Source organism: Gavia stellata, chromosome 4, assembly GCF_030936135.1.
Source record: "Gavia stellata isolate bGavSte3 chromosome 4, bGavSte3.hap2, whole genome shotgun sequence".
Classification (NCBI taxonomy): Eukaryota; Metazoa; Chordata; class Aves; order Gaviiformes; family Gaviidae; genus Gavia; species Gavia stellata.
This window is the reverse complement of record NC_082597.1, coordinates 39,367,297-39,393,960: the sequence shown is the minus strand read 5'-3', so window position 1 is coordinate 39,393,960 and position 26,664 is coordinate 39,367,297. Positions and strand designations below refer to the sequence as shown.

General features: G+C 39.1%; 1 protein-coding gene across 2 annotated transcripts in view; it reads right to left on the bottom strand.

The window, feature by feature from the left end:
* The window catches only part of CAND1 (cullin associated and neddylation dissociated 1), a 29,555-nt gene extending 9,402 nt beyond the window's left edge, over positions 1 to 20,153 (bottom strand). The window contains exons 1-7 of one of the 2 annotated variants that reach the window (XM_059816534.1): positions 20,072 to 20,153; positions 16,011 to 16,154; positions 4,197 to 4,351; positions 2,258 to 2,381; positions 1,578 to 1,834; positions 1,390 to 1,495; positions 733 to 878 (exon numbers count right to left, since the gene is read on the bottom strand). In XM_059816534.1, the coding sequence (XP_059672517.1) occupies positions 733 to 878; positions 1,390 to 1,495; positions 1,578 to 1,834; positions 2,258 to 2,381; positions 4,197 to 4,351; positions 16,011 to 16,154; positions 20,072 to 20,139 (1,000 nt within the window). In that variant the 5' untranslated portion in view covers positions 20,140 to 20,153. The remainder of the gene's footprint in view (positions 1 to 732; positions 879 to 1,389; positions 1,496 to 1,577; positions 1,835 to 2,257; positions 2,382 to 4,196; positions 4,352 to 16,010; positions 16,155 to 20,071) is intronic. The other variant, XM_059816535.1, reaches the window with a different exon arrangement.
* Positions 20,154 to 26,664: the final 6,511 nt, after the last annotated feature.

Sequence of the window (26,664 nt, the reverse complement as noted above, 5' to 3'; positions counted from 1 at the left end):
ATTACTAGCTGACCAAGATTCAACAAATTATTCTGTTTGTTTCTTTCTAAGAATAAAACAAACCATACTCTGCCCCCCAAAATTACAACAAAAATATACAACAATACAAACTGACTTTTTAAGTGCTAAAGCAACAACTATGCAGCTCATTCATTCTTGAAGTAATGAGAATGTTATGCTCTGGGTTCAGATTACCTGTGTGTCCAAGTTTTCACAAAGCTTACATATGGCAAGGTATTGCCACCATATTAACAATATGTTATGCCTTTCAGTCTAAAAGATTTTTTTATCCTACAGAAAAATACGGAGTATTTTGCAATTTTCAATCTATTCTGATTTTATGCATTAGGTAACCATATGTTACAGTGGAAAGTAGTGAGAAGCCTCTCCCATGCTAAATATGTATTTTCAATTCATTAACTGATGTTCTCACTCTAGCTATATCATCCTACATGCTTCTGCCTTTGTCCACCGTTCAAGTATTTTAATGTATTTGTCTTGTACTTTATGTTCACCCTTGGAATTATTTATCTCCAGCAACAAGATCTATACTTTTATTCCAAGAAGTGAGTTCATAAGGTATGTTTAAAAACAGTACAAAAATCGAATACAAAAGTATACAAGTCATTCAAATACTAGTACTTAGTAGCAATACCACCCGTGTCAATTTTCTCAGATGAGTGCAGGTTCACAAGCTCTTCCTCTCCCCCCAAAACAAAAAGAAGAGTATACCTTGATCATCATCATCACCACCATCAGCATCCATAGCATTTTCATCTTCATCTTCATCATCATAATTATAATTAGGATCATAGGTAAGATATTTAAGACAAATGTTTATAATAGTAGACACATGAGGATAAACTTCTTTAGGACATCTGTGTAATACAAAAATACAATCAATGTCAAATTACTTTGAAGAACTAAAATATTTCTAAAAGACTTCATGCCACATACTGTACTTTGGAGACATTTGCCAAACCAAATACCATCAGTGCATCCGTCTGAATTACAGAAATTCAGAAAGGAAGGTCAGAAAGGGCAATGCTACTATGTAACTGGATCTGCTAGACTGGAAGGTTGTGGAGGACCAAGATGCCTTTGGGTATCAATCTTTTGTCACCACTATCAGACAACAAATGATTAGAATACTATCACCACCACCACTGCATTTGCATCAGTAGCAATGGCAGAGTAATAAGTTTCTGAAGTACAGACATAACACACTGCTTAACAGTTAAGTTACAAGATAGAGTTATAGAAACAGTTCCAGCTCAAAGCTTGCAAAAATATTTTGTACAAAGGAGACTGTCTCTTGACAGCTTACAACCAAATGGCACACTATTAGATCTTACAAAAGCCTGAAATAGGTACCCGAGAATAACTTACCTCCTAACAAAGGATTCAAAGGCTTGAATGCAATACTCTCGTAGTTCATCATCATCTACATTACAAAACTTTACAACCAAAGGAATTATTTTCTCGAGATATTCACCTATAAGAGAATAATATTAGCAAAGTAATTACTCTCATCTAAAAACTTTTGAAGTTACAGATAATTTATATATTTTTCTTACCTATTCTATGACCTGCTTGCCTACTGATAGCAGCAATACACTGTATATAGGTCCTAGTTGTTGACATGGAATCATTTTTAGACAGCTCTGTCAACAGATGTTCAATGAGGTCAACAAAAACCATATTGCCACAACTCATAACCAGGTGACCAAGAGCAATGATGGTTCTTTTCCTCACAGCAAGTCTGGGGCTAGTCAGCTGGGGGAGCAGACAGGTCAGAATTGAAGGATGGAAGTTAACAAGCAGTCCTCCTTGCCTTAAAACAGACAAAACACAAACTCAAAACAATTGAATCTAGATAACTTTGTTCATATACTGTACAACAATTCCTTTAAATATTCCCAAAACATCACAAAGATTCAAATTAAGTGTTTAAATTTAAGGTTTTGGAACTTCTAAAAGAAATTAGTTTAAAATATACCCTCAAAGCAATAAACATTAAAATATGCTTAAAACTACAGTTCTCAGAAGATTAAATAATAATCGATCTATCAAACAACTTACCTCCAATGCATTCACTTTTTCTTTTTTTCAAATGAAGTCTCACCTATACTTAATACCTTAGCATATCTTTTCACATAACTTAAAGTAATTTAAATTTAACATTTGGAAAATGAAAGTTTGAGCTTTAAGGAGTATTTATCAGCATTTACCAGCGTTTTGGAAGAGGGATGTTTACCTGCTCAGCATATCAGCCATGATATCCAGTGCCTCCAGTTGAACAGATACATCTTCCTGCTTGGCTATAGCACTAGTGAGACGCCCTGTGATCTTTTTGCAAACATTAGCTGCTAATGCAGAACCTGAAAGTACAACAAAACCTCAGCATTTTCATAATTAAAAAAAAATACAGTTCTTAACACCAGAGATCATGTTTGTGACTATGGAAAGCAACCCGATCTCAACATAAAAAAGCTTTTCCCATCCAACAAAACAAGCTTGAACAGCCAGTTTGTTTGCTAATGTAATGTATGCTCTGCATTAGAGCTGAAAGACTATCTGTGTAGAAACATACTGAGAGGGAAGGCTTCTTAATTGTCCCATAAGATATATACAACAGAAAAGACACTGGTTTTAGCAGGGCAAGCAATGGAAAGTGAAGGCCAAGACAAGTCTAGAACAATAAATGAAAGGACTATAGGTAAAAATAAAGAAATAGCTAAATGGTAAGGGGAAGCACAAAAGTAGATAGAGCCACCTCTAAAGAACAGCTGTAAAACGAAAAAGCAAAATAAAATGATTTTGTAAAAGAAGCTACTTAAATAATAAGTACCTGAAATACTGCTGAAACATTTAAGAAAGGGGAAAAAATGTATACTCAAAGTATTTTAAAATTCAAGTAAAAATGTCTTAACCACAACTCCAGAGTTCCCCTCTCCCCCAACTGTCTCAATGTTGCTCAGAGTAATTATGAGAAGAGAAGAAATTCATGTCATGGTAAAAGCTAGCCAATGGCTAGTGCTCATCTTCATTTTCATGAAGTTTTTTTAATCACATTTTGGGAATTTCGATTAATTAATTAATACCATTCCAACTTATATTAGATCTAGTTTAATATATATATTTATGGCTTATTCTAACTATATGACTAAAACTAAACATAGCAATTGAACAGTCAAATATGTTACCATAAAGGCTAAGAAAAAAGACAACAATCTATGTTTGAGTTGAAAGCAAGAAATAACACCTAGGTTCCTTCTGTCCTAGCAATACTAACTATACTGAAAGATTTTGCTACATTTGTTTGAGCTTTACTTACACCCCAAAATCTCCTTTTGTTTTGTGTAGGCAGACAAAAGAATAAAAGCTTAAACTGCTTTATTTAAAATTATTATTTATTTAAAGTTTCCGCATCTCACTACTGCTTGATAAAAGCAAGACTTACATGTGGACTTTCAAATAAAAGGATGCTAAAATCAGAGTGGTTTTTTTAATTTAAGAAACCTCAGTCTCTAAAAACTGCATTTCCAAAGCCTTTTTAATCACATCTCTATTCTCATTCATATCCTACACTACGATATCTGAAAAGCACTTGAATAAAAAAGTAATGCCATTAACTGATGAGCTGTTCATCATTACCATCTCTTTTGGAGGAAAGACTGCCTTCATTTAAAACTACAGGTAAAGCATTTCAGTAATTTAACAGGCATTTGTTAGAAACACAAGGTACTTTCCAGAACACTTACCAGAAACTGAGACAAGAAATCAGATCATTAAAGAAAAATACCCAAGTTATAATCAATTTTAAAGTACACTATCAATCAAAAAGCAAGATGAGATTTAGCTATTACTAAAACCTAGAAACGTTCCACCAGGCAATTATGAAAATAGGAGCTTTTACACTCAATTTGTTATACCAAAGTTCATATACTGTAAGTTTGGTTTTCACATTAATGCAATTCTTCAGTAAAAAAAGTTTTTAAACTAGTAAAATCTGGAAATACAGTCAGAGAAGAAGAAACTAAAAGGATATTTGTGCCATGCATTTTTCCTCCTACAGAAATTAGTTCCAATGTTAAATGAACTGAATCCTCTGCACTAAAGGACCCAGCTTTTACATTTTTTTAATTAGTAATGAAACGATAAAACTAGATAGTCTTGAGTACAAAATGCCTTACCACTGGAAGCTGGGGGGAGTTCTCCAATCACAGTTTTAAGGCCAATGCTTGAAATGTCACGTAACTGTTCTTTATCTGAAAGCATGTTTGTACAGAGGGTATCTACAATGGTCTCCACTTGATACTCCTTTACTTTACTCACCAAAGGGCCAAGGCTGTACAAACAGAAGAAAAGTATTAAACCTACAACCTTAAATAAAACCCCTCATTTTATTTCAGTATTTCATGCTCCAGTCACAAACTTAAGGTTGGTTTTGGTAGCAATACAAAGCAGAATTTTAAAATTTGAAAACCTTCAACTGGTTGGGTTGATAACCTGCCTCCATAAATGTAGTAACAAAATACTGGTTTAGTACATGTTTTTTATCCAGCAGAGGAAATGGTTTTTGCATGACTGTGCTGCTTCAGTCTCAAATCCAGAGTCCCTCTTACTTCTCACTTTACGCCAAGATTTGTAACAAAAGTTACCCAGCCAGAGACATTGGTTTATGTGCTTGACCATCAGTGCCTGCTTAGTTCACAGACAAGTAAGCAACCTTAATTACTGCATCTTTAGTCTACGCAATGCCTGGGTTCAATCTGATATACACTCAGACTCACTCTATACCTTAGAGTGCCTTCCTTAATAGAATGCAAACAGTAAAATAAAAACCAATGACATGGCATGCCCTCCTTCACACAGATTCCAAGCACCACTATACATGCAGCACACAGTAACGTTTCCTCTCCTTCCTCTGAATTGTGAGTTTTTAGTCATTCCAGCTGTTTTGAGGATAACAATCTTGTATTCCATTGTCAAATGGTCCCATTTGTTCAAAATACTAAAACCATAGATGTCCTAGTAACGTCTAGTTCATTGCGAAGAAATATAGCATCCTTCACCATCTTCCTAGCCCTACCACCAACTTTCAGCATCTCTCCATTGTTAATGTTCTGTTCCAAAAGGGAAGTTACACAAAAACAGAGCTTTAGTTTGTCTCTATTTCCTTCCATTCACCTGTGAAAAACCTCCACAAGAACAACTCCAAGAACTTACTCTTTCTCCTACTACCCCTCCCACTTCTCACTCCAAATTTGCTTATCTGCTTTCTCCCTATTTTCAAATACCTGCCTTCAGACAAAGCATCTCAGAAATAGGAAATTAATTTTGAAAGACTTAAATTACCGAATATTTTAATCTAATTCAATTCCCTCAAGCATACTACATTAAAAATGAACATATCAAATTCTGAAAAAAGAGTGTTACAAGCTGTGCTATAGGCATTCCTACCATGTTTTGTGAAAAAACAGTTCAGTTAACCTATGCATACAGTAACTACTCTAAAAGACATAGCTCCTTTCTTTTGTAAGCTTCTGTTCCCTGTATGTTGATCTGCCAGCTATTCTCTCTTTAATTCTCTGTGGTGAGATCCATAATATTACTATCCAATCAAGAAAGTGTGCTTACTAATGAGACATCAACACTAGAGGCAAGACGTGACATGAAGCTGAAGTTCTGCCAAGCTTAGATTCTGCACTGACCCCGACAGAAACAAAGGCAGGAGGACAAGGAGCTCTGCTCTGTGCAACAGTCACACAGGAGAAAAAGCAATGACTTGAGACAAGAATGGAGACAGCAGTAGCGAGGACCATCTACAGAAAATGTGGTAATCATGAACTGGAAGTGTAGCCCACCAGCAGAATTAACAGAAACACAGATCTGTCTCCAGAAAACTACTATTTGTTTGCTCTTCCATCTGAATCAAAGGGATAATGAATAGCATTCTGACTTGGTCTTGTGCACAGACCATCCCCTAGCTGTTTTGTAGCTGCTCCAGACGTCCCACCAAGGAAATCCTACCGCCTGATTCTCAACACCACTTCCATGTTTTTCCTCCTATGAAACACACCATCAAATTCAACTTCAGCCACACTGAGAAAGCACAGAAGATTTTCAAGAGATTTTACATGTGTGTTCTCAGTGTGAACTTCGATGAGCAGTAAAGTGTGAGGATTTTAAGTGAGCCCTTTGTACCAAAACAATCTAGTTAAGATTTTGAGGAATGGAAAGACATGCGCAAAGTTGTTATTTTTTAGGAAGCATTTTTCAAAAGATTAAGTTTCACTGCTGTTTTTGTGAAAGCCAGGACCCAATTTGCAATACAGAGTTCAAAGCGAGACCATGCCATGGTTCCATCAGATTTGTGCTGTGAGGACAGAGAGTGTTAAAGTGGTTTCAAGTGCTGAGCTCAGAGGCCGTGCTACCTACGGCAACTGACAGAGCCAAGCATTATGGATCAGAAATCATGGCTTTTTCTGTGGCTTGCAAAGGAGGGTCCAAATTTTGTATCTGCCCTTCAACATTGTACACAATGTACAAAGACAACCTCTCTGTAAATCAGAACTATAAAACTGAAATATGTGTAAATCAACATATGATCAAATGCAGAAAAGGGAGCATCTTAAAGCCAATCACAAACTGATTATATTAGGGCTACATTAGAATGTGATGCCTCCATATAAAGTTTATTTTTTTCCACACTGAACTTTAATACTGTATACATCTGCTTTTCATTAAAGTTGATTCTTGCAAAGCTAACTGAGACTAAAATGACGCCTACAGGGTTAGTAAACACTAATTTTGGAGAGTTGAAGTCAAACTGAAACCCTAGAGGAAAAATGAAGGAACTAACTTGTTATCAAAACAAGACTAAGACCAAGAGAGCAAAGTTTAAATTTTCAAATATATGCCACCATTCACTACAAGTATGTCAGACTTCCGAGACTGCAATGATTTAAGACCATATGGTCACGATCTTATTGAAACATCAGAAGTATGCAGAAGTTTTACAAGCAGATGATAAAATTACTTGTAAAATAGATCAACAAAACTAACAATAAAACAACTTTCAGCTAGAACTAATTGCCTAGTTTAACTACTTGTCAAGTGCAAAGGGAGTATGCTGTCCAAAGATGGACTGGTTTCCCATGCTTAGAAAAAACAGTAATATTTGGAAAGTTGTAATATGTTAATTTGCACTTAAATTGTCATTGATTTGAAACAAATAGCAATTATCAAACTTTTAAAAACAGTTTAGTCAGAAGTTAGTTTGATACACAAGGGTAAATATTTTTTCCTCCTCCCAAAAGTAGCCTTTCAAAGCACTTTACATAAACAAGCTCAAGACATTAGGAAAGAGGTGGGAAGAGAACTTCCAATTTCATACATTTGATTGTACTATGTAATAATGGAGTTGCCAGATCATGGTACAGAGCTAAATCCTGATTAACAAATATCAGTATGCAGCTCTAGTAAAATTAGTAAATTCAATACTTCATATTCCAATTGTACCAGATTACTGCAAAGAAACTATCTGAATGCAAAGTACTTCCTTCCAGACCTTAGTGATTACAATGGGGAAAAAATGTTTTGGTTTTATTTTGTAAGATTTTGAAAATTATTCGGAATTAAGAGCAAGTTTCACATTAAAAAAAGCACAGGCATTAAGTCAACTGCACAAAACTAGAGGCAGGGGGGCATCTATAGGCAAGCAGAAATTCTGTCCAAGCTAGCAAGATACAAAGCTCTCAATGAAGACTACTATTCTGAAAGTAGATAGTCCAAAATCCAAATTAAGTTATGTCACTCAGGCAAAAACTTATTTTACTCTTAGTGCTTAAATCATCTAATTCCCACATTATTGTATTAGAGAAACCCACAAGTGTTTTAAGACAGAAAAATCACTCCTGAGTCTTTACAGTCTAAAGGAGAGTTCCTTTCTTGATTTATATGTATTGAGAGACAAGCGAAACGTTTTTTCTTGTTTTACTGGAAATGGCTCTGAAGTTTAAGTCTAACTCTCCAAGAACACAGCTGGACCCTGGGTTCACTACTAGCTAATAAAACTGTCAGCCAGGTGGCTGCAAGGGAACACACAGGTCACAGATCACTATTCAGAAGGGAAGACTTGAGGCTATGGCATTCAGCGTAAAGGCACTGAAGTTAGTTTAGGAGCTTAGTACTGTATTTGCCAAGAATGACAGCAAGACAACCCCACATGTTTACCACGTTGCTGGTACTGCTGGGGAAAAAAGACAAATTCCTGCATTGCTTTAGCAGTGGAGATCTGAGGATGAGTAGCTTAATTCCAAAGTGCTGTTAACAAGGAAATGTTATCTTGTATTAATTTTACTTGTTGACCTATACATACTTTGTATTATCTCACCATTTTTTAATGTGACCTGGCACCTTGGACCACACTGAATTAACTTCCGCGTCTATAGTCAAACTTGACAATGAATTTGTTCATTTTGAACAAATCACTTTAGCAATCCCCACTTCTGGTCAGAGCAATTGTCCTTTCAAGTGTGCATGGGGAAAAAAAGAACAGTCTGGTCAAACACAGTTTAGAAGCACCTACAGGTTAAATCCAAACCCACGTGTTCCAAGTTCCTCTGAAACTCAGTCTTCTCTTCAGTCTCAAAGCATCACATTTTCCATTCCTTCTGCTACAAAGGCTCCCACACACACTCGGAGTTCCCCACACCCTTCACACTTCCTGCCTTAGAAGTCCTCTCAGTCGTTCCAAAGCCATCCCTCTCCACCATATAGCTCACACCGCAGGACAACTGTAGACCCTCAGAAATCATTGTTCCACCCAATCTAGACACCCATTTTCTTCACTCCTGAAAATAAAAGACAGTGTTCCAATAGCTCAAACTAAACCATTACACACAGCTGTTGGAGGGAGCTAGACTGGAGGAGTAGGCTCAGATTCAGAAGACTGCAAGCCAGTAATTCCAGCTGGACTCAAAGGCCTTCACTTATGGCCTTCACTCTTGGACAGCTAGCAGACATGGCTCTATGCAGTAGGACAAAACCAAAATACATCTTCCATCCCAAAACTTATTGCATGTACCCCACTGCTGCTACCCTTTTTTCCCAGGTCCAAGAATTCACAGCAGTAAGAGCTAGTTATCGTAAAAAACGCCCAACAGAAGCAAAAGGCAGCAAGCAAGAAGTGCAGACAGAAGGAGGACATGAACAAAGAAGATTTATCTATTATATAAAGCAAGCCCTTGCATTCAAGCACTAAGTGTGACTTACAATACAATAGTAACCAGAGTAAGGTTCAAAGTTTTGTCATTAGTGCTCTGTCACCTAGTAAGGCAAACTTAGGAGCTTCTCTTTCAATGCCCGTGCTCATAATGCCCTACCCCCATGAACTCAGACCAGTGTTTGCACTTGAGGCAATATGCAACTCCCAAGACAATCACACCTACTGCTTTCCATGCCTTCCTTCATAAACTGTACCTGCTTGGTTTCCTTCTCTCCTTACCCACCATCACCCTACTTGTGTAGTAAAACCTGCTGAAAATACTGACAATTTGGGAATTAAAAAAAAAAAAAAGCACCAAAGGCAAAACATTTACCAAAACCATGCACTGAAATATCACATACAACTAACTCAGTTTTGTTAATGCACAAAACTTGGAACTAATTTGACATTAGTCAAATTAGGCCACAGACATTTGAAAGCAATGCATTATGATCACCCCAATGACACAAATTCAGGAAGATTGCAATTTACTCATTTTGCAGAGTATTTTACAGAGATACGCAGATATCTTCAAAATAAATACACAAAACTAACTTTGGTGCAACATTTCTAGACGATACAACATACAGGTAATCTCAAGAGAACTGTTACTTGAGATACTGGCTGGTATCTGATGACAGGCATAAAAAGAAGCCCTTTAAGTGCACAGAAACAAAAACGTAATGGAATGGTTTCTCACTTGCTTCACCAGGTACACCCACTCCTGCAGAAGTGAACAGCTCTGACAGAGCACCCTTTGTTAAAAGCAGCCAAACCTCACTGCCCTTCAATTTAGGAAAAGGGCACTGTACTGGAATCTTTAGACTCCAAGAAACCATCTCCACAGCTACTAAACCCCTGAGAGTAGGGGTTTAGAGGACCGCATCCACAATCTAATCTGGTCATTTTACTGTTTCAATCATGTTAAATTAATACTACAGTCTTATTAAAATAATTTCTGGACACTGACACTGGTAAAGACTTTTTTCCTCCAATGGATAAATTCCTGATAAATTTTTACACAAGCATTTGCCAACACACAGATTATTACCAAGAATTATCTCCCAGCCTCTAATACATCAAGCCATCCCTGACTGCATTCCTGAAAGTTGAAACATTTTCTCCAGTTGCTCAGAAAGCTCACAGCTTTCTGCACAACTTGATTTCACTCTTCAGCCAAGCTTTCCCTTCAGAGTGTTTCATTGACACATCACTAGTTTCTCTTCAAATACACACCACTGTCAGTCAGTGGCTACCCACAGTGTTGTTGCACTCGTCTACCCTTGGTGCATAGTAAATTGTTTTGCAAGCAACACAAGCACAAATCACCTAGAACAGAAACAATTACAACTCCAAGGTATGATGACTGTCCACAGTAGTCCAAACAAATTCCCTGTGCGTTTCAGTCAACAGACTATGGTATACAAGGGTGCAAATGCAGAATCTGTAGAAACCATTTCACATCTGTTGGAGCATGCAGCATTACAGAAGTACTGTAAATAGAAGCACCAGGAAGCAGGAACAAGCACATGTACAATTATGGAAGCATATTCATATAAAACTAACAGTATCCTTTCAAAAATATGGCAAGCCTTCAGAGTAGCAATCCTGAAAGTTTGCTTTTGATTAGTAGCGAGCAAGTTTGCTATCTGGTTGGTGAGATTCCAGGTGGCAATATCATCCCTCCTCTCACTGCTAGAAAGGTCATGTCTTCTGCTTTTTGCAGTTTGCAATGACTTGTGCAGCTCTACAGTCTTCCACATCCTAGAGATCTGCAGCTGACACCATCCTTTTACACATTGACTTTGACAGACCAGAAGCAGATCTCCACCAAAAACAGTTGTTCCATAAGTGAAAATACCTGAAATGATGGTAAGGATTTCTTTTAAACCTGACCATTGAACAACTACTAAATTCTTCTGATTTAAATATGTTTATTTTTCAAGTGTACTCTGTGAGTGACTGAAATAATCACAGCAAAGGCTGGTCAACTAGATCCATCTCAATTAAGTATAGGAAACTTTTTTGCTGATGTTTTAGAGATGACCAAACCACTGAAATGACAAAGTCATTCACACAAACACTTGAAATTACAGTTTCTAGAAAGTGTTAAACCAGATTTTACCTGAATTAGCGTCTTCAGTCCTATTTATTCAGCCCAGTAGTTCAATAAAGCTGACATACTGATTATGAAGTAAATTTTAAAAAAGATTGCCTCAAGTTTTTCTGGCCTTTAAAATCAGTATATATCACTTACATACATTATTATTAGTCCCAGATTACAAACTAAGCTTATCAGAAATTGAAAATAAACTATAACCTTCTTTTATAAAATCAGTTCTGAATACAAAGCTTTTGCACTTGAGCATGTATTTTACACATTTGAAAGCAGTTTCAGATATTGTTTTAAGTGCTCTTTGATCTTTTCCCTTTCACTAACCAATAATTCGTGTCCAGTGTCTCTTAATGTCAAAAGCTCATTCAGCTGCCTATGGAAATAAACAGCGACTATAACACACTGTCTGCTTCAAGTTACACACATTTGATATAAAGGTTTTTCATAGTGTAGCTCCTTTATTAGGAAGAGGGACACCAACTCATAATCAATTATAGTCTCAAACTGGCATATTTTAATGGCTATCAAATAAGCACATTTACTTACTGGGAAGAGCTAAAATTCACAAATGGAAAAAAAAAATTGTTCAAATAACCAGTATAGTGTGATGTGTGGCAGTGCATTACCACAGCATCCAAAATGCTTTAAAGCTGCTGAACCGGATCAGCCACACAACAGCCAATATGTGCATCATCCTGTTCACACTAATGACTCACACTCAGCGTCAAGCAGGGTTTCCTGTATTGAACTACTGCCCAGAGAAGTCACACTGATAAATGCAGAAAAACTACAGTATCATAAGGAAGGAATCACTGAAAGTACTTACTTTAATCCCACTTTTTTTTTCCATATATATGTGTGTGTGCACGCGCGCGTGTTTGAGTTTTTTTTACAGGTTTCAGGAAACATTTCACAGTGTGAAACAAAAATTTCTAAGTATAAACCTATATGGCAGAATATCAAATCATAGATAACTGCTCAAAATGAGCAGCAGTTCATCCTTAAACTGCAAGAATGAACATATGAAACTATTAAAAATGAACTATTAAAAATCAACATATGAAACTATTAAAACATGCAATTTGGGCCAACAAAACATTAACAACATTATCAGCAATGAAGACCAAACAGTCCATCCAACACAATACCTATGCTTAGACAAACCATACCCCTTGCCTAACCCAGATGCACATAAGCTTGGATAGAGCTACAGGCCATCTAACTACCACTGCCATAAGATGCACAGTATACCATGCCGGACTACGCTAACAGCCTTAAATGAAGAATATGCTGTAAGAATGTCCAATAGCATTTTCTGTATTGGCTGACTGTAAAACAGCCTATGACTATCAGATGAAGCAAAAAACAACTCCAAAAAAAATGTAGACAACAATAATACATTTAAAATTTTAGATGCTCTTAAGAAAAACAAGGTGAACAACCTGCAGTTACTGAACTAGTTTGCATCTACTACCTGCAATAACAGAAGCTTGACAAATACCCTCCTTTTCTTTTTGTAGGGTCAAAGCTTAGAGCAGGCTGACTTTTACTCCAAGAGTACTAAGGCAGCTCATTAATTTTCATTTTTATTCAGAAATGAACTGCACAATCATCTTGCACAGTAGCTACCCAAATATCCACGAACACTCAACCTGACTTTTGCTAACCAAAGAACAACATGTTTTATCCTGTCCAAAACCAGTGTAATGTAACTGAAAGGATCAAGAACAAAATCACTAGTGAGCTTTCAAGAGATAATAAGAAACAAGTTCATCAGCATTTTAACCAATAGAGCCCTTCCTACCCAAATATGAAAGCAAGCAGCAGATAAGGCAAAACCACGAACACTGCTTGCTTGTTGCTACGCTCTCCTAAAAATAAACGCTGCTTTAAGGCTGCTCTGAGTTGTTTTAAATCTGCTCTGTTCAGTGACCTCAAGAATCAAAGCTTGAACGAGTGATCATCCTGCAGAGATGCTTACCTGCTAAAGGAGTGATCCATCCTTTGCCATTCACAGTGTTTCCATTGATCTACCTGTAGAGGAAGCTCCCCTAACAAACTGCAAACCTTTCCTCCCTTCCTCAAGGAAAAATCTGTCTCAAATACAGATTCAAAGGTACACAGGGTTGTCTTAAATCCTTTTTCTATGAGAGGGAATCTATACTTAAATGGGTCATCAAGTACCAGTCTGATCAAAGTTCCTGCTGATGGTCTCTAAAGTTCACCAGAGCATTTAATTAGTAGAGATCTAAACACAGTTTATGCTTTGCTCAGCTGAAAGTGCCAGCAAATCCGTAACAGTAAACACAAGTAAAAAAAGACAACACAAAATACGTAAAAACCAAGAAGTCAAGAAAAACATGCTGCCTGAATTTAATTCCCAATGAATTGGGCTTACACCCAGTATTGTAGTAGATGGAAGACTTTAGATCAGCTTGAACCATCTTAGAAAAACTACAGCTTAATAGTGTTGAACCTCTCCCATGCTTCACCCCCACTAGTGTTTCTACTAATGCTCATTTGATTGCAGGAGAGCACTAAGTCAGAAGAAAACTGAGTCCCCAGACCAGTCTACAAGAAAATCAGATAAGCAACAGTACAAGAAAAGTGACAAGGAGGGCGAGAACAGCAGAGCAGCAGCAGCAGCAGGTTAGACTCACTTATACCATGAGTATAAGCTGCCTTAAGAAGAGAATACTCTTTTAGGGTGGGTTTTTTGTACTCAAAGTGTATCTGCAAGTGATTGTGATTGCCAAAAAAACCTTGATGCATTCAAGAATGTACACATTCTAGATGAATGTTCACAATTTACCTGAAAACTTTTCCATCATGTTTCTTGCCCCATTACAGTAAATTTAACACTGTTCTTTAACATTATTTGGATTTATCGAAAAGACTCCAAAACTTTAGATAGATCCTGTCATTTTAATTAAATCCAAGAATTTTATCAGTATGTCAAAGTAAACTTTAAAAATAGAGGCATGGTTAATAAGAAAAGAACAGGACACGCGCACGTAGGCAGCCATCTATTTTCTCATTCTCTTCCCTTTGCAATCTTTCTTTAATGTTTTAATAACAACTACTTGTACTTTAGGTCCAAAATTCTAATGTTGCCATTAAAGATTGTCATATATAAGCGATGTCTATGTGCATTAATCTAAACTTCAGGATAACTTTAGGATGTACATGCTAAAGTTGAGTACTGCATGTATGCTGCAATGTAACTTTTCCACAAAATGCTATTTCACACAAAGACAATTCTAAGCCTGGGCCAAGTTTCATAATAATCCACTCCTCTGATTGAATACAAGCAATCTGTTTCAAAGGCATAGAACTTAAGCTGTACCACAAGAAAACTTTAACATTTCAGAAGTCTGAATTCAAAAGAAACATGGCATTTTGTGTTGTTTGTTTAAAAAGGCAGGGGGGTGGGGGCAAGATACATTTTAACAACATTGCAACCCTGGTTAGAGTAGTGAAAAAGTAGCGACAATAATATTCCTATACTGCTAATATTAAACTTTGGCTTGAAACTTGCTATGCCTACACTAGTTTCTCTGTGCAAGGTTTTGGCCACCATCATGTAAAATATTTCAGAAGCTGAAGCAAGCACTTTTTCTAAGTACATAAGCAGATGTACACACAGGTTTTAACTTTCTGCTTTGCTAGTCTGATAGGGCAAACTGTAAAGAATAACAAGCTGAAACACAGAATCACTAAGGTGGAAAAGACCTGTAAGATCATCAAGTCCAACCATAAAAAAAAAACCCACAAAAACTAACAAAAAAAACAAAAACAAAAAAACCAAACTAACTCAGCTAGTCACAATGTGAAACTTCTCTTCAAAGCTGTCCCAAGCTCTTGTGTAGCAAGTTTACTTCAATCCATGCCTCATGGAATATAAGTAGCATAGATGGAATATTAAAAAGAAAAAAATTGAGCTCAAGAAAGACTCTCAGGAACACTAGAAGCTTCTTAACAGCGAGGTCCTCCTTAAAGCCACATCACATGTAAAGTTAAATAAAATGAGGGAAAGAGGGTATTGAAGCAACAGAAGTCTCTGAAATGCAAGTAACTGCACCTTGACCCCATAAAACATTTACAGTTCCTGTAAAGAATGTAAAACCATTAACACAATATTCTGAATGTTAGTGAAGAGGTAAGTTCCATAGTTGATAACCAAGACCATATATTTATCTTTTTATGTTTTCATCTCTGCTTGAAAACTACTCCGATACTACAATTCTTCCCCGACACATCATCTACCTTCTCAGAGTCAAATGTCAATGTGGCAACTACCAATGAATTATAATCTTTTAAAAATCTATTTAGCATTCAGGAATTATCACCAAAGAACAGGCATGTCATTCATATGCTTTCAGCAAGGACTGCATGTGCTATTTGTCACCTGAAACCCCAAATGTTAATCCACAACGTCAACAAAAGATAGTTCTGTAAGAAACTACAATTAAGGCACGTAGCCTACAAGTACAAGGGTTTCTTTGTGAACATCAATTTCACAATTATTTTGCATAGCAGTAGTCCTTTAAGTTTTTTAAAAGTGCTTTATGTTGTTCAGTCATTAAACAATTCTTTACACCACAGAAAAAGAATACCTACCATTTGACAGCTAAGTTTTGCACCTCACCATTTTTATCTTCCAGTAATTTCAAAATCATCTTCACCACCTTTCTTTCACTGTCATCATCCAGCTTGATAGAATCTTTCTGTAGTTCTGTCATCAAGTCATTAGTAGCCATAAACCTGAAAAAAGATAGTTAGATAATTATTGCTAAAAGGATATGGGTTATTCACAGTGCTCGGGATTCAAGATTCTCAGTTTCCACCATATGTTATCAAATAAATCACATTTAACGTTGGATTACTGTTATGTGTTTTGTGATGCAAGTAGCATTTGTTTTAGTTATACAATAAAAAGGAGAAAAATTTTATTTAAAAATTACAATAACTTTTAGTTAGGTCATCATCCTTCCCTGATGAGAACAGCTACATATTTTACTTCCACTGTTTACATTATATTCCAAATGATCTCCACAAAGAAAAATTGACGCTTTCCCGGATTTTAAGTAGACCTTTCATTAGCTATGCTGATGTTGTAAAAAACAGGCTTTTTTTATTTTCAAGTTTGTTAAAAACAAATTAAATCTCTGCTCTGAGTTTATTTTAAAACAACTTTTAAGCAAGAAGAAAAATACAGAGTTTTTCAAACATTCTCCCATGAAATTCACAAAAGCCAAACATTAATGAAGGGAGAAATAAAAGCGAAGCTATGTTTTACGTGTTTTTAATTTTCTTCCCCTGTACGGACTAGCTTGTTTATAGTCCAGACAACAGCCGATCACATTTATCCAGCCCTCAAACCTGGGTGCCACATTAGAGACCAAGATTAATTCTTGAGAGAACAAGCAAATAAAATAATCTTTCATAACCATTAATTTACCATTCAATAACACTGTCATATCCACCAATATAAGAACATACTGAGAAATTACTTTCCAAAAATATTGCTTTTATGCCTTTTGTTTCTTTTCCTTCTGTTTTCCAATCTGTTCTTTTGTAAACGTCCTCTCTTCTCAGAAGAAGTAATACAGATGTATTACTCAATTACAAATCCCATGGGCTTCGGTACCAATCCCAACCCCCATTCAAAGCCCCAGACAAAAATGGTTTGTAATTAAACAGTTAAGGTTGACATTTGGATTTCAGGCACATCAGCCTCAAGCAGACATCACTTGAGCTCAGGTCATACTTGGAAGGTTATCTATACAGCCTGACGTGCTAGATACTTTTTTATTGAAAATGTAAGCCAAGACTGCATAATCTTAATATGCATCACAAATGCCAGATGCCTGCCCTCACATAATGGACCCCAACTTGTCCTGTCTTTTAATACAGTAATTCTAGTCTAACAGTCTCAAGGTGTTTCTAAGATAAGACCTCACTCATTTTTCATTCACTCCAACAGTCCCACTGAAGCAAGCCTGTAATCTGACAGGAACCAGATGTGCGCATAAACAGATGATGAACGCGAATGGCATCAGCTTTTAAGCACAGCAAGGAAAAAAGCTACTTGGTAAGTACAGGTAATGGACAGATAGGATAGGAATAAGGATATACACGAAGTCACACAGTACTAGAACATTCAAAAACTGTCTCCATGTTACAGCTATATTTACCTCCTCTTCTTAAACCTTCTTAATAGCCTCCTGTCACTTCCTTGGTCAATAGCTCCCATTTCCTAGCCTTACGAGTTCACACGCCCTCATCACTTACTCATGAAAAGTTCCTAAACTAAGCAGAGCTTGTGCATCCTCAGCGCATTAGCAGCTTCTGCACTCAACTACAACTGACGACTCCTCCTGGCAGACTCCTCCATTTAAAAAAAAAAAAAAAAAAAGCCCAACCCAAACCCCACAATGGTGTGGGGAGGCCTGGCAACTATAGTTGAAAGTAGCTGGTATTTAGAAACATGGCTTTGAGTAGTTTAGATGTGGCCTTTAGTCACAATTGCTTCCTCCTCAGGCACATCAAACTTTACCTGGTGCAAAGCAGCAGCATGTCAGCAGCTCCTCATACCTTGTACTCAGAGAAGTCATTGTCCTCCTCCAGTGAGGACACTACTTTTCCCACAGCCACATTACTTTGTGGCTGCCACCTTACATTACTGCCCATTTTAGAATTTAAGTCCGAGTTTCCAGACAATAAATGCCACAAACAATTGCATTGGACAAGTCGGCTTATCCAAAAAACAGAGGATTAAATTTTACAGTAAACTGTTTACTTGAACTGTGGTTTATACTCAGCTCCCTGATATCAACAAGTTAACTACAGTGTCCCTCTTCAAATATACATGATCTAAGAATAAATGCACTTACAATTATTAGTACTAAACACTATTTTATCCATTATGCAAATACACAAAGTTTCATAAAATGTGTTACTGCTTAACAGCCAGTTTGTAAAGGTCTATCATCACTCATTTTGTGGTTTGTAAAGTCAAATTTTAATCTATGCTGAGAAAAAAACTTTTAATATTTGGGAATTACAAAGTTGTTCAAAGCTCGTAGAACAGGTAATTTCTAAAAAGTGTGCTCTCCTAAAGCAACTACAACACAAGTTTTAACTACATGTAGCTGGGGAAAAAAAGTGCTTGCTACAACTGCATTTGACAGGTGTGACCTCCCCCTTTTACGCAGGAAGTTTTAAACATATCAAAATCAGTATTTAGTTGCAAATCCATTAGAATTTTTGTAAGTCATCCTCCCCATAAGCACAAAATGGAAAGCTCATTTAATCAGAGAAACAAATTAGCATGATGTAAGTAAAAAAATCTTCAGTAACATTTAGAGGAAAAAATGTTTGAATCTATTTTTCAGTGCCAGAACAGTATGTCAAAACCAAACAAGATTATTCAAAATCCAACTCAATGGTTATTTAATCATCACCTCTGTTTTACTTTAGATTTTAATTTATTAACAGGAGACTTGTTTGGATATCAACATGTTCTTTAACTACAAACTAAGCACTGTAATACACAGCAAAGCAACAAAACCCAAGTGTATTTTATGCCTTTTCCCTATCTGTATTCTCTTTGGCAAATAAAGGCTTTAAATGTGAATTTCTGGTTGCACACAATACAAAGAAATGTAATTATTTTCAACCTAATGCTTTGCTAGAAATGCTGTGTAAATGTATGGTCTCTGCTGGTTTTTAATAGCCTGCTTATACCATTTCATTTCCTGATACTCAAATGTTTGCATTTTATCTGCTATTAATTTATTACAAAGCAAGCAAGTGATCCAATAAAAAGTAGTGCTCTTGTGACAGCTCCTAAGCTCAAAATTACATACACCAATCCTGTCCCCATAAGGCTTAACTGGACTTCTCTCTCTGGATGCACAGACTTTTAGAGGCAGTATCAAATTATGCGAGGAGCACAAAACTCCTCTGTCTACAAGATGCAGCATCCGGGAAGCATGTGAGCTTAGAATGTTCATGCCTGATGTGCTGGGTGGGCCCCGCTGCTCCTATTCGCAGAATGACAGGATCCGTAACTTTTGAGGCTGGGAAGGAAGCCGGGGAGGCCATCTCGCCCACCCGCCCTGCTCAAAGCAGAGTCAGCTACAGCAGGTTGCTCAGGGCTTCGTCCATTTGGCTTTTGAGCATTTGCGACGACGGAAACTGAACCGCTGACCTCCTCCTCGCCTAGCCCCACACAGGTCGGCTGCTCTCTGCTGCCTGGGATCTCTGCCCACGGCGCGTGGAGGCCGCAGGTTTTCGGGCACTGCCGTGCCCCGTCCTTCACGGGCAGCGAGAAAAGGCGCTCCCTCCCAGGAACTTTCTTCCCGGGGTAGCAGCAGGTTCGCGCCCAGGCCCCCAGGGGCGGCCCGGGGAGGGGGGCCCTCTCCCACCCCGAGAGACACCGAGGAGGGCACAGCCCGGGCTCGCTGCACTGGGGCCTGCTCGGCCCCGCAGGCCTCGCCGCCGCCCGGCACCTGCCGCCGCCCTGACAGCCGCGGCGCCGGGCCCGGGGCCGGCGCGGAGGCGGGCGTGGGGGCAGGGCGGCGCGGGGCCTGCGGGCGCGGGGCCGGCGGGCACGGCGGGGCGGGGGCGGGGCGGGCGGCGGAGGGCGCGGGGGGGGCGGCGGCGGCGGCTCCCACCTGAAGTCCTTGTCGCTGGATGTCATTTTCTCCAGCAGGTTGGAGATGTGGTACGAGGCGCTCGCCATGTTGACGGACCCGGCCAGGGGCGGAGGGGGAGGGAGAGGGAGAGGAGGAGGAGAGAAAGAGGAGGCGGCGTCTTCCCGGCCTCACCGGCTCCACTTCGCCCGCTGCTGAGGACGGCGCTCGGCGGGGAGAGCCGGGGCCGGCGGCAGGGGCGAGGGCAGCGGGGGCAGGCGGGCGCTGCGCCGCCTCCTGCGCCTGCGGCTGACACGGCGGGATGGGCGGGCAGGCGGGCGGGCAGCCGCTCGCGCTCGGCGCCGGGTCAAAGGTCGATAGGGGCCCCCTCGCGCTACCGGAGCCCCTGATTGGCTCTGAGAGCGGGCGGGAGGTGTCCGCGGCCGTGTGACGCCAGAGCGTACGTGGCGCAGAGCGTGCGCGGGAAGTTTAGGCCGCCGTTGGAGAGTGGCGGGAGGGGGGCGGGCGGCGGCGGGAGACGGGGGCAAGGCTGACGAGGACTACGTTTCCCAGCGTGCATCGCGCCCGCGTCGCACCGAGGCTATTGGCGGTGCACGTCGGGATTTGTAGTTTAGGGGGACCTCAGGGCCTCCGCGGCGCGTTGCCCGCTGGGATGTGGAGCCTCGTTTTGGTGCCAGGCTGGAGGGCGCGCGGTGGGAGGTGGTGGTCGTTGGTGTCTCTGAGGGCTCGGCTCGGCTCGGCTCGGCTGGGCTTGAGGGCGAGCCGGCTGAAAGGGAGTCGTAAATAAACTTCTCCTCCAACCTAGATGCTGTCCGCATCAAAAGGGTTCACCAACGCACTGAGTTGTGGTCACGGTTTGCAGCAGGCAGCTTGAAAATGTGATGTGAATGCTTTCAGAAGTCTTGGAAGCCGAAGGGCACCTTTTAGAGAGATTTTTTTGTGTGTGCCTCATTACTGTTGATGTCAATCTCATTACTTTTTTAGGCTGAACCTGTGATCTGTCTATGCTTGTGTAGATGATACGGAGCAGTAGGAGAACTGGGGAAGAATTTCCATGTGTTCCAGCCTCCTTAAGGTTCATATTAAAATATGAGAATGTTAAATAGCCTTAATCCTTCTCAGTTACATGTGTGTACAGCAGAACTCCCAAAGAAATGCTTTTTGATCCCTTTATGTATATTTAAAAAAAGGAAATTTCTTTAAAACAGGCATTTATTACATGCAGCTTGCAGGCAGCCTTGCACAGCAGCTGATGGACAGCATGTGCTCTTTACTCAGTCGGTAGAGAGAAATTGTGTGTCACCACCACGGCCTGTCACCCAGCTACAGTGTACAAGCAGCTATTTTGGAAGAGACTCATGCTGTTACTTGTCTGGCAGCTGCGTTGGAGAGAGAGCTTAATAAGTACTGGTCTCATTCCCCAGAGCAGCTTGGTGGTAGGTTAACACTGTGCAGCAAAATGATGGATGGGGTAAGAAGGAGGTGGGCAGCATGGTGTTGGATTAGTGGTATTGAGGTGGGATGTGATGTAGGGATGGAATAAAGAAGATGGGAGTAGTCAGGACTGGGGCAAGTGTTCTGAGGAGAAATGGGGGAATGTCAGTATGGGTAGAGGAACTGCAGTGAGGGAACACTCAGAAGGAGATCTGGCCCAATGCTGACTGATTTCTAAATACGCCATTCACTCCATTGATTTGGGAATACTTAATTTGGATGTTACATTTAGAGAAGGAAATGCATGACTTCATTTTCCTTGAAGGCTTGTATTGGATATTCAAGGAAGCCAGCTGGAACAACACAGATGAAGATAGACTCAGTCTTGACACGGTTGTGACAGCTGAAAATGGTTTATGACATCTGAATTGTGATGATATTATACCACACACAGAAAAACTCTGTAGCTCCTCTTTGAAGTTAAGACATTAAAAGTTGGAAGTACAGATGTTTGACGTTTGGCACATTGATTCATATTTTGCCATGTGAACGTTAGCGCTATTCTAAATCATTTTGGTGACCGTGACTTTTGAGCATCTTGCAGTTCCCAGGAACAATTTTATTCTGAGATGTCAGTGTCACATTATCAGTCCTCACATACTGTGGGAAAAGACCGTTCTAACCTGGTCTTTATTTACATTCATGATTTTGGTTTTGGATTTGGTACTAAATGGGGATCAGGTAGTTATGGGGTAGTGAAAGGTCATCTGTTCCAAAAATGTTCTGCCTACGTGGTTGCCATGAAGCATTCTGTTGGATAAGCATGTTAGACCAACCAGATGATAGAGAAATCTGTATGGTAGGTAAGGTCTTTATGTTGATTGCTGTTGTGGAGTAAAGCATTGCCAGCGGTCCCTGTAAGCAGATCCACTCAAGCTGTGATTTAACTTTTTAGATCCTTACAATCTCCAATTAGACACTAAACCAAGCTACTTGCCACTTAGGGAATCATACATACATTTACTTACAATAAGAGAGTGTATGAGAGAAAAAAAAAAAACCCAGAACAATTACATAATGATTCTGCTCTGGTCTGCTATACAACCTTGAACACTTTTTAAATTATTTTTAAATCATTTAACATCATCCTTCCCATGCTGGTTTCTGTACCTCAGCCAGCTTAGCCTGCCACTGCATAAATCTGATTTCCTATTACTACCAGAAACACAGGCCATCATGGTGAAAGTCAAAGTATTTTTTTGTTCAAGTACGTTTATTACAATTGGGATTCAGCTATAGTAGATGGGATGTTCCAGAGGAAGTCAGACACAGAGAGGCTAATTGAGAAGAGATTTTTTCCAGCTGATAGCAAACAACTTCACAGATGGAGTGGTACTCTTGATCTGTTCCCTGTAGACATGCATATTAGATGCTCTTGGTTCATTCACAAAGATAGCTGAAAGCTTAATTAAATGCTGGAACCTGGAAGGATTTATCTTGCTTTAGACTTGCAAATATATTCCCCAAATGCTGAAGATGAGAGAAGAGCTGAGTTAGTTTAGAGGTGCATTCACAGCACTAGAATTTGAACCCTCACCAATTTGCCCTTTCACTTCACATGGGAGTTGTGAACCCACTGATCGGCAGAGGACATTGGGAATGTGGTGCATCTTCATCTATCAGTGAGGAAAGAGCTATACCACACAGCTTTACTCAGCTTAAAGGGAATCCTTTAGGATGACAAGTTTAAAGCTGGTTATCATTTTTTACAGCTGGTTTTGAGGAAATAAAAGGAAAATTGCTGTTCTAAGTCAAAAGCTGCTCACCGCTGCAAGCAGATATTTGAGCCAGAGAACATCACAGTCGTGGTTTATCACTTAGATACATGACTGGCTTTGTACATCGGAACTTTGAATTTTTAAAAAGATGCCTGGAAAGGAAGTCTTTACAAATGTATTGGCTGATTATATTAACAAACCACAGATGGTGTCAAAGAAGTGATCCAGATTTAAATACGAAAGAAACAAAAAGGAATGGTATGGTAATCTTTAAGTTAAAGCAAACAAACTGAAAAAGCAGCATAACCTACACTAGAACAGTCACACAGGTAAATGTGTGTTTCAAGGCATTAAGGTTATCACTGTATAGCATTGTATGAAATATTATGTTCCAAGAGATGAAGATGCGTTAACTGTAGAATTAAAATCTTGGCTTTGGAATCTTAATCACAGCAATGCTCTCTTAAGGGTGGGGGTTTTCACCCCCTTATTTTCTGTTTTCCTGATTTTTAAAGTTAAATGACATTCCATAGCAAATGATAGCAATTTCCAAAGTAGGGCACATTTGGAAGTAAATAGATTGCCTTTCACCTCATAAGCCAAAGTTTTAGTTACATTTTTCTTTCTTCCTAAAGCTGAAAATTTGTTCACATGCAAGTTAAGTAAGAATCCCAAAGCATCTTTCCAAAAGCAGTTGGTGCTACTGTGCTGATTCTCGCATAAGACTGTTTCATTTCTGGTCAATAGAAGATACTGTCGGTCTCATTTAGGAGAGACTTCTACACACTTACCAAGAAGAATAAATAATATCTACAGCTGTGAACTGCCTGGCCTTTCCTTCCTAACCCAGGTAATCCACTTCTGTAAAGCAACGTAAAGCAAAGCAAAGTGTTTGAGTGTCTGATTCCCTCAGCTTTAAAAAGAGAAAGATCAGGAACACAGTGCTGAAAATAATATATGCATCTGGTTAAGTAATGGACTGAAGCAACTGTCAAATGGACTGAAATTGCCTCTCTAAAAGAAGAGAGTTCCAATAGCACCATCATCATAAGATTAAGTTTCAGGAAACGTAATATCTTGAAGAAAAAAATATAACAGTCTTAATTAAAAGAAAAAAAAAAAACCTAACACAAAAATGCTGAAAGAAATCTCCCTTCTGGTTCCTAAACACTGCACAGCTTTCTGCAGCGTCTGTGGTCAAAACTTTTCAAATACATACCACAACCACCCAAAAATAAAAAAGGAAATTAATTAATCATTCAAATGAAATCTGATTTGACATATGAGCCAGAAACTTAGATTCAAAGCTTTTTATCATTGTATTATTTTCATGCCAAATGAACTCGGTTTACAGAACAAAAGATTTTTTTCTTCCTTAATACCTCTTCGGAAAATCAGTCCAGGTTGCTTTTCTTTTTGCTTGACCATTTGCATTTTCATTCCTTATCACAACTCTAAATTTGTAATTAATTCCTTCAGAGCCAATGATGCTTCCCTTTATGTCAGCATACCCCGCTTTCTTTATATAGATCTCAGCAATGCTTGTATTAGAGATGCTTGTCTCCAGTAAACTTAAAAGCGCTTGTTTAATTGGAACTTGTGATATTGAACAATACTCTTTGTGTTTCAGAAGTCATAAAAATATGAGTTATTTTAAGTGTTTGGACTATTTAGGCTTATTAGAACCAGAGCTAGCTGTGCTATGGATTTTTTTTATTCTGGATCCCACATTTCAGGAAAGCCTTGACCATACCGCTAATTTAGAAATTTCAGTGTTAGTACATTGGCTAATTACAATATGAGTCAATGTTTGTCAAAGCGGACATAAGGGCTAATCTGTTTCATTTCATAACAGTTTAAAGCACTGCTGTTGTTTTGCTGATTCTTGCTTAAAAGTGCTTCATTTCAGGCCAATAGAAAGTGCTATCTCCCTCCCTCATTTATGAGACTGTCAGTAACAGCAAAGATGAAAAAATACAAATATAATTATTCTTCCATTTATCAAGGTGAACAGAGAGGGCTAAAACTAAACTGGAATGAATGAATCTATGGAATAGAGCGTAACTTTGCAGAGTCTGATTTTTTGGAGCAAAACTGACTCAGCCAGGGGATCGTCCAAGGTAAAGTGACTCAGTGACTCTCCTCTTGGAGCAGATGATGCCCGTTGCTAGCCTACCATCACTTGAACAATGAACATAGCCTGCTGCCTGTCAAGATGTGTGTCTGTTGGCTGCCACAAACTGACTCATGTTTTGCTCTTTTTCATACTCCTTCATACTCCATACGTTTTACTGAAGGGTTGTATTAGTCTTTAACTCACATGCTGGAGCTGAATGGCTCTTAATATGTGATGTGTTCTTTTGTTTTAAATTTGCTATTTGAGAAATAAATTAAAAGTAATGACTCAATACATGCTGTCATCCACATTCTCACAGCAGAAGAATCTAAAAACATCCCCTGACTTCCATACGCTCTGCAGGAGAGACTTCTCCAGGCATCCTTACATAGTTGACTGCAGTTCTTAGACCTGACATGTACTACCTGTAGCATTCAGGTCCTCCTGAGCAGGAACACACACTTGCCGGTCTTTATTAGAGATTCTTCTGGGACTGAGAAGCTCTCTGTTTGATCAAATTAGAAGTTCTTTGATTTTTTTTAGTGAACTGAAGTATATTTAACATATAGTAAATGGTTATTATCCACAAAATCTTGTCAGAGGAGTCCTAAGTTCAAGTACTAATCAGAGCCTGTCTGTGTAGTTTCCTCTTCTTACTTACTTTTGCAAAGAGAACAAGGGCATAGCATGGTAACAGACTGGAAAACTGCTGTAAGATTGCTTTTGCTGTTTGCACCAACAGAACTGCCACTTCTCCCTTCAAAATCTTTGAGTGCTTTGAATTGAAATCTTTGAAAGTCAAAGGGAAGGGGTTTGAAAGGGCTGGTCGAATCTGGCAAGTCAGCAAATGGTTACAGGACTGGTGCCACAGCCAGGGTTTGGCTACTTAGGCCATGGGACTCTCTTTGAGAAACGTGGTCTACTAGGGGCTGATGGGGTCCATCTGTCAGAGAAGGGGATGACCATCTTCGGTCATAGGCTTGCCAAGCTGGTGAAGAGGGCTTTAAACTAAAGTTGCCAGGGGAGGGGAACCCCAATCCATCCCACTCCTACCAGTTTGATGCCAGTGCCAGCAATAGATGCCCAGAGCCTGGAGAAGGATCACAGGTCAACAGGAGAGCACTTGAAGAGCAGCACAAAGGAATTCTAGCCACTCCAGCCGGTAAGCCAGCTTCCTCAGGGGCCCAACTTAAATGCCTCTATGCAAGCGCACATAGCATGGGGAATAAACAAGAGGAGTCAGAGACATGCACACGCCTGCAGGGCTATGATCTTATTGGCATCAC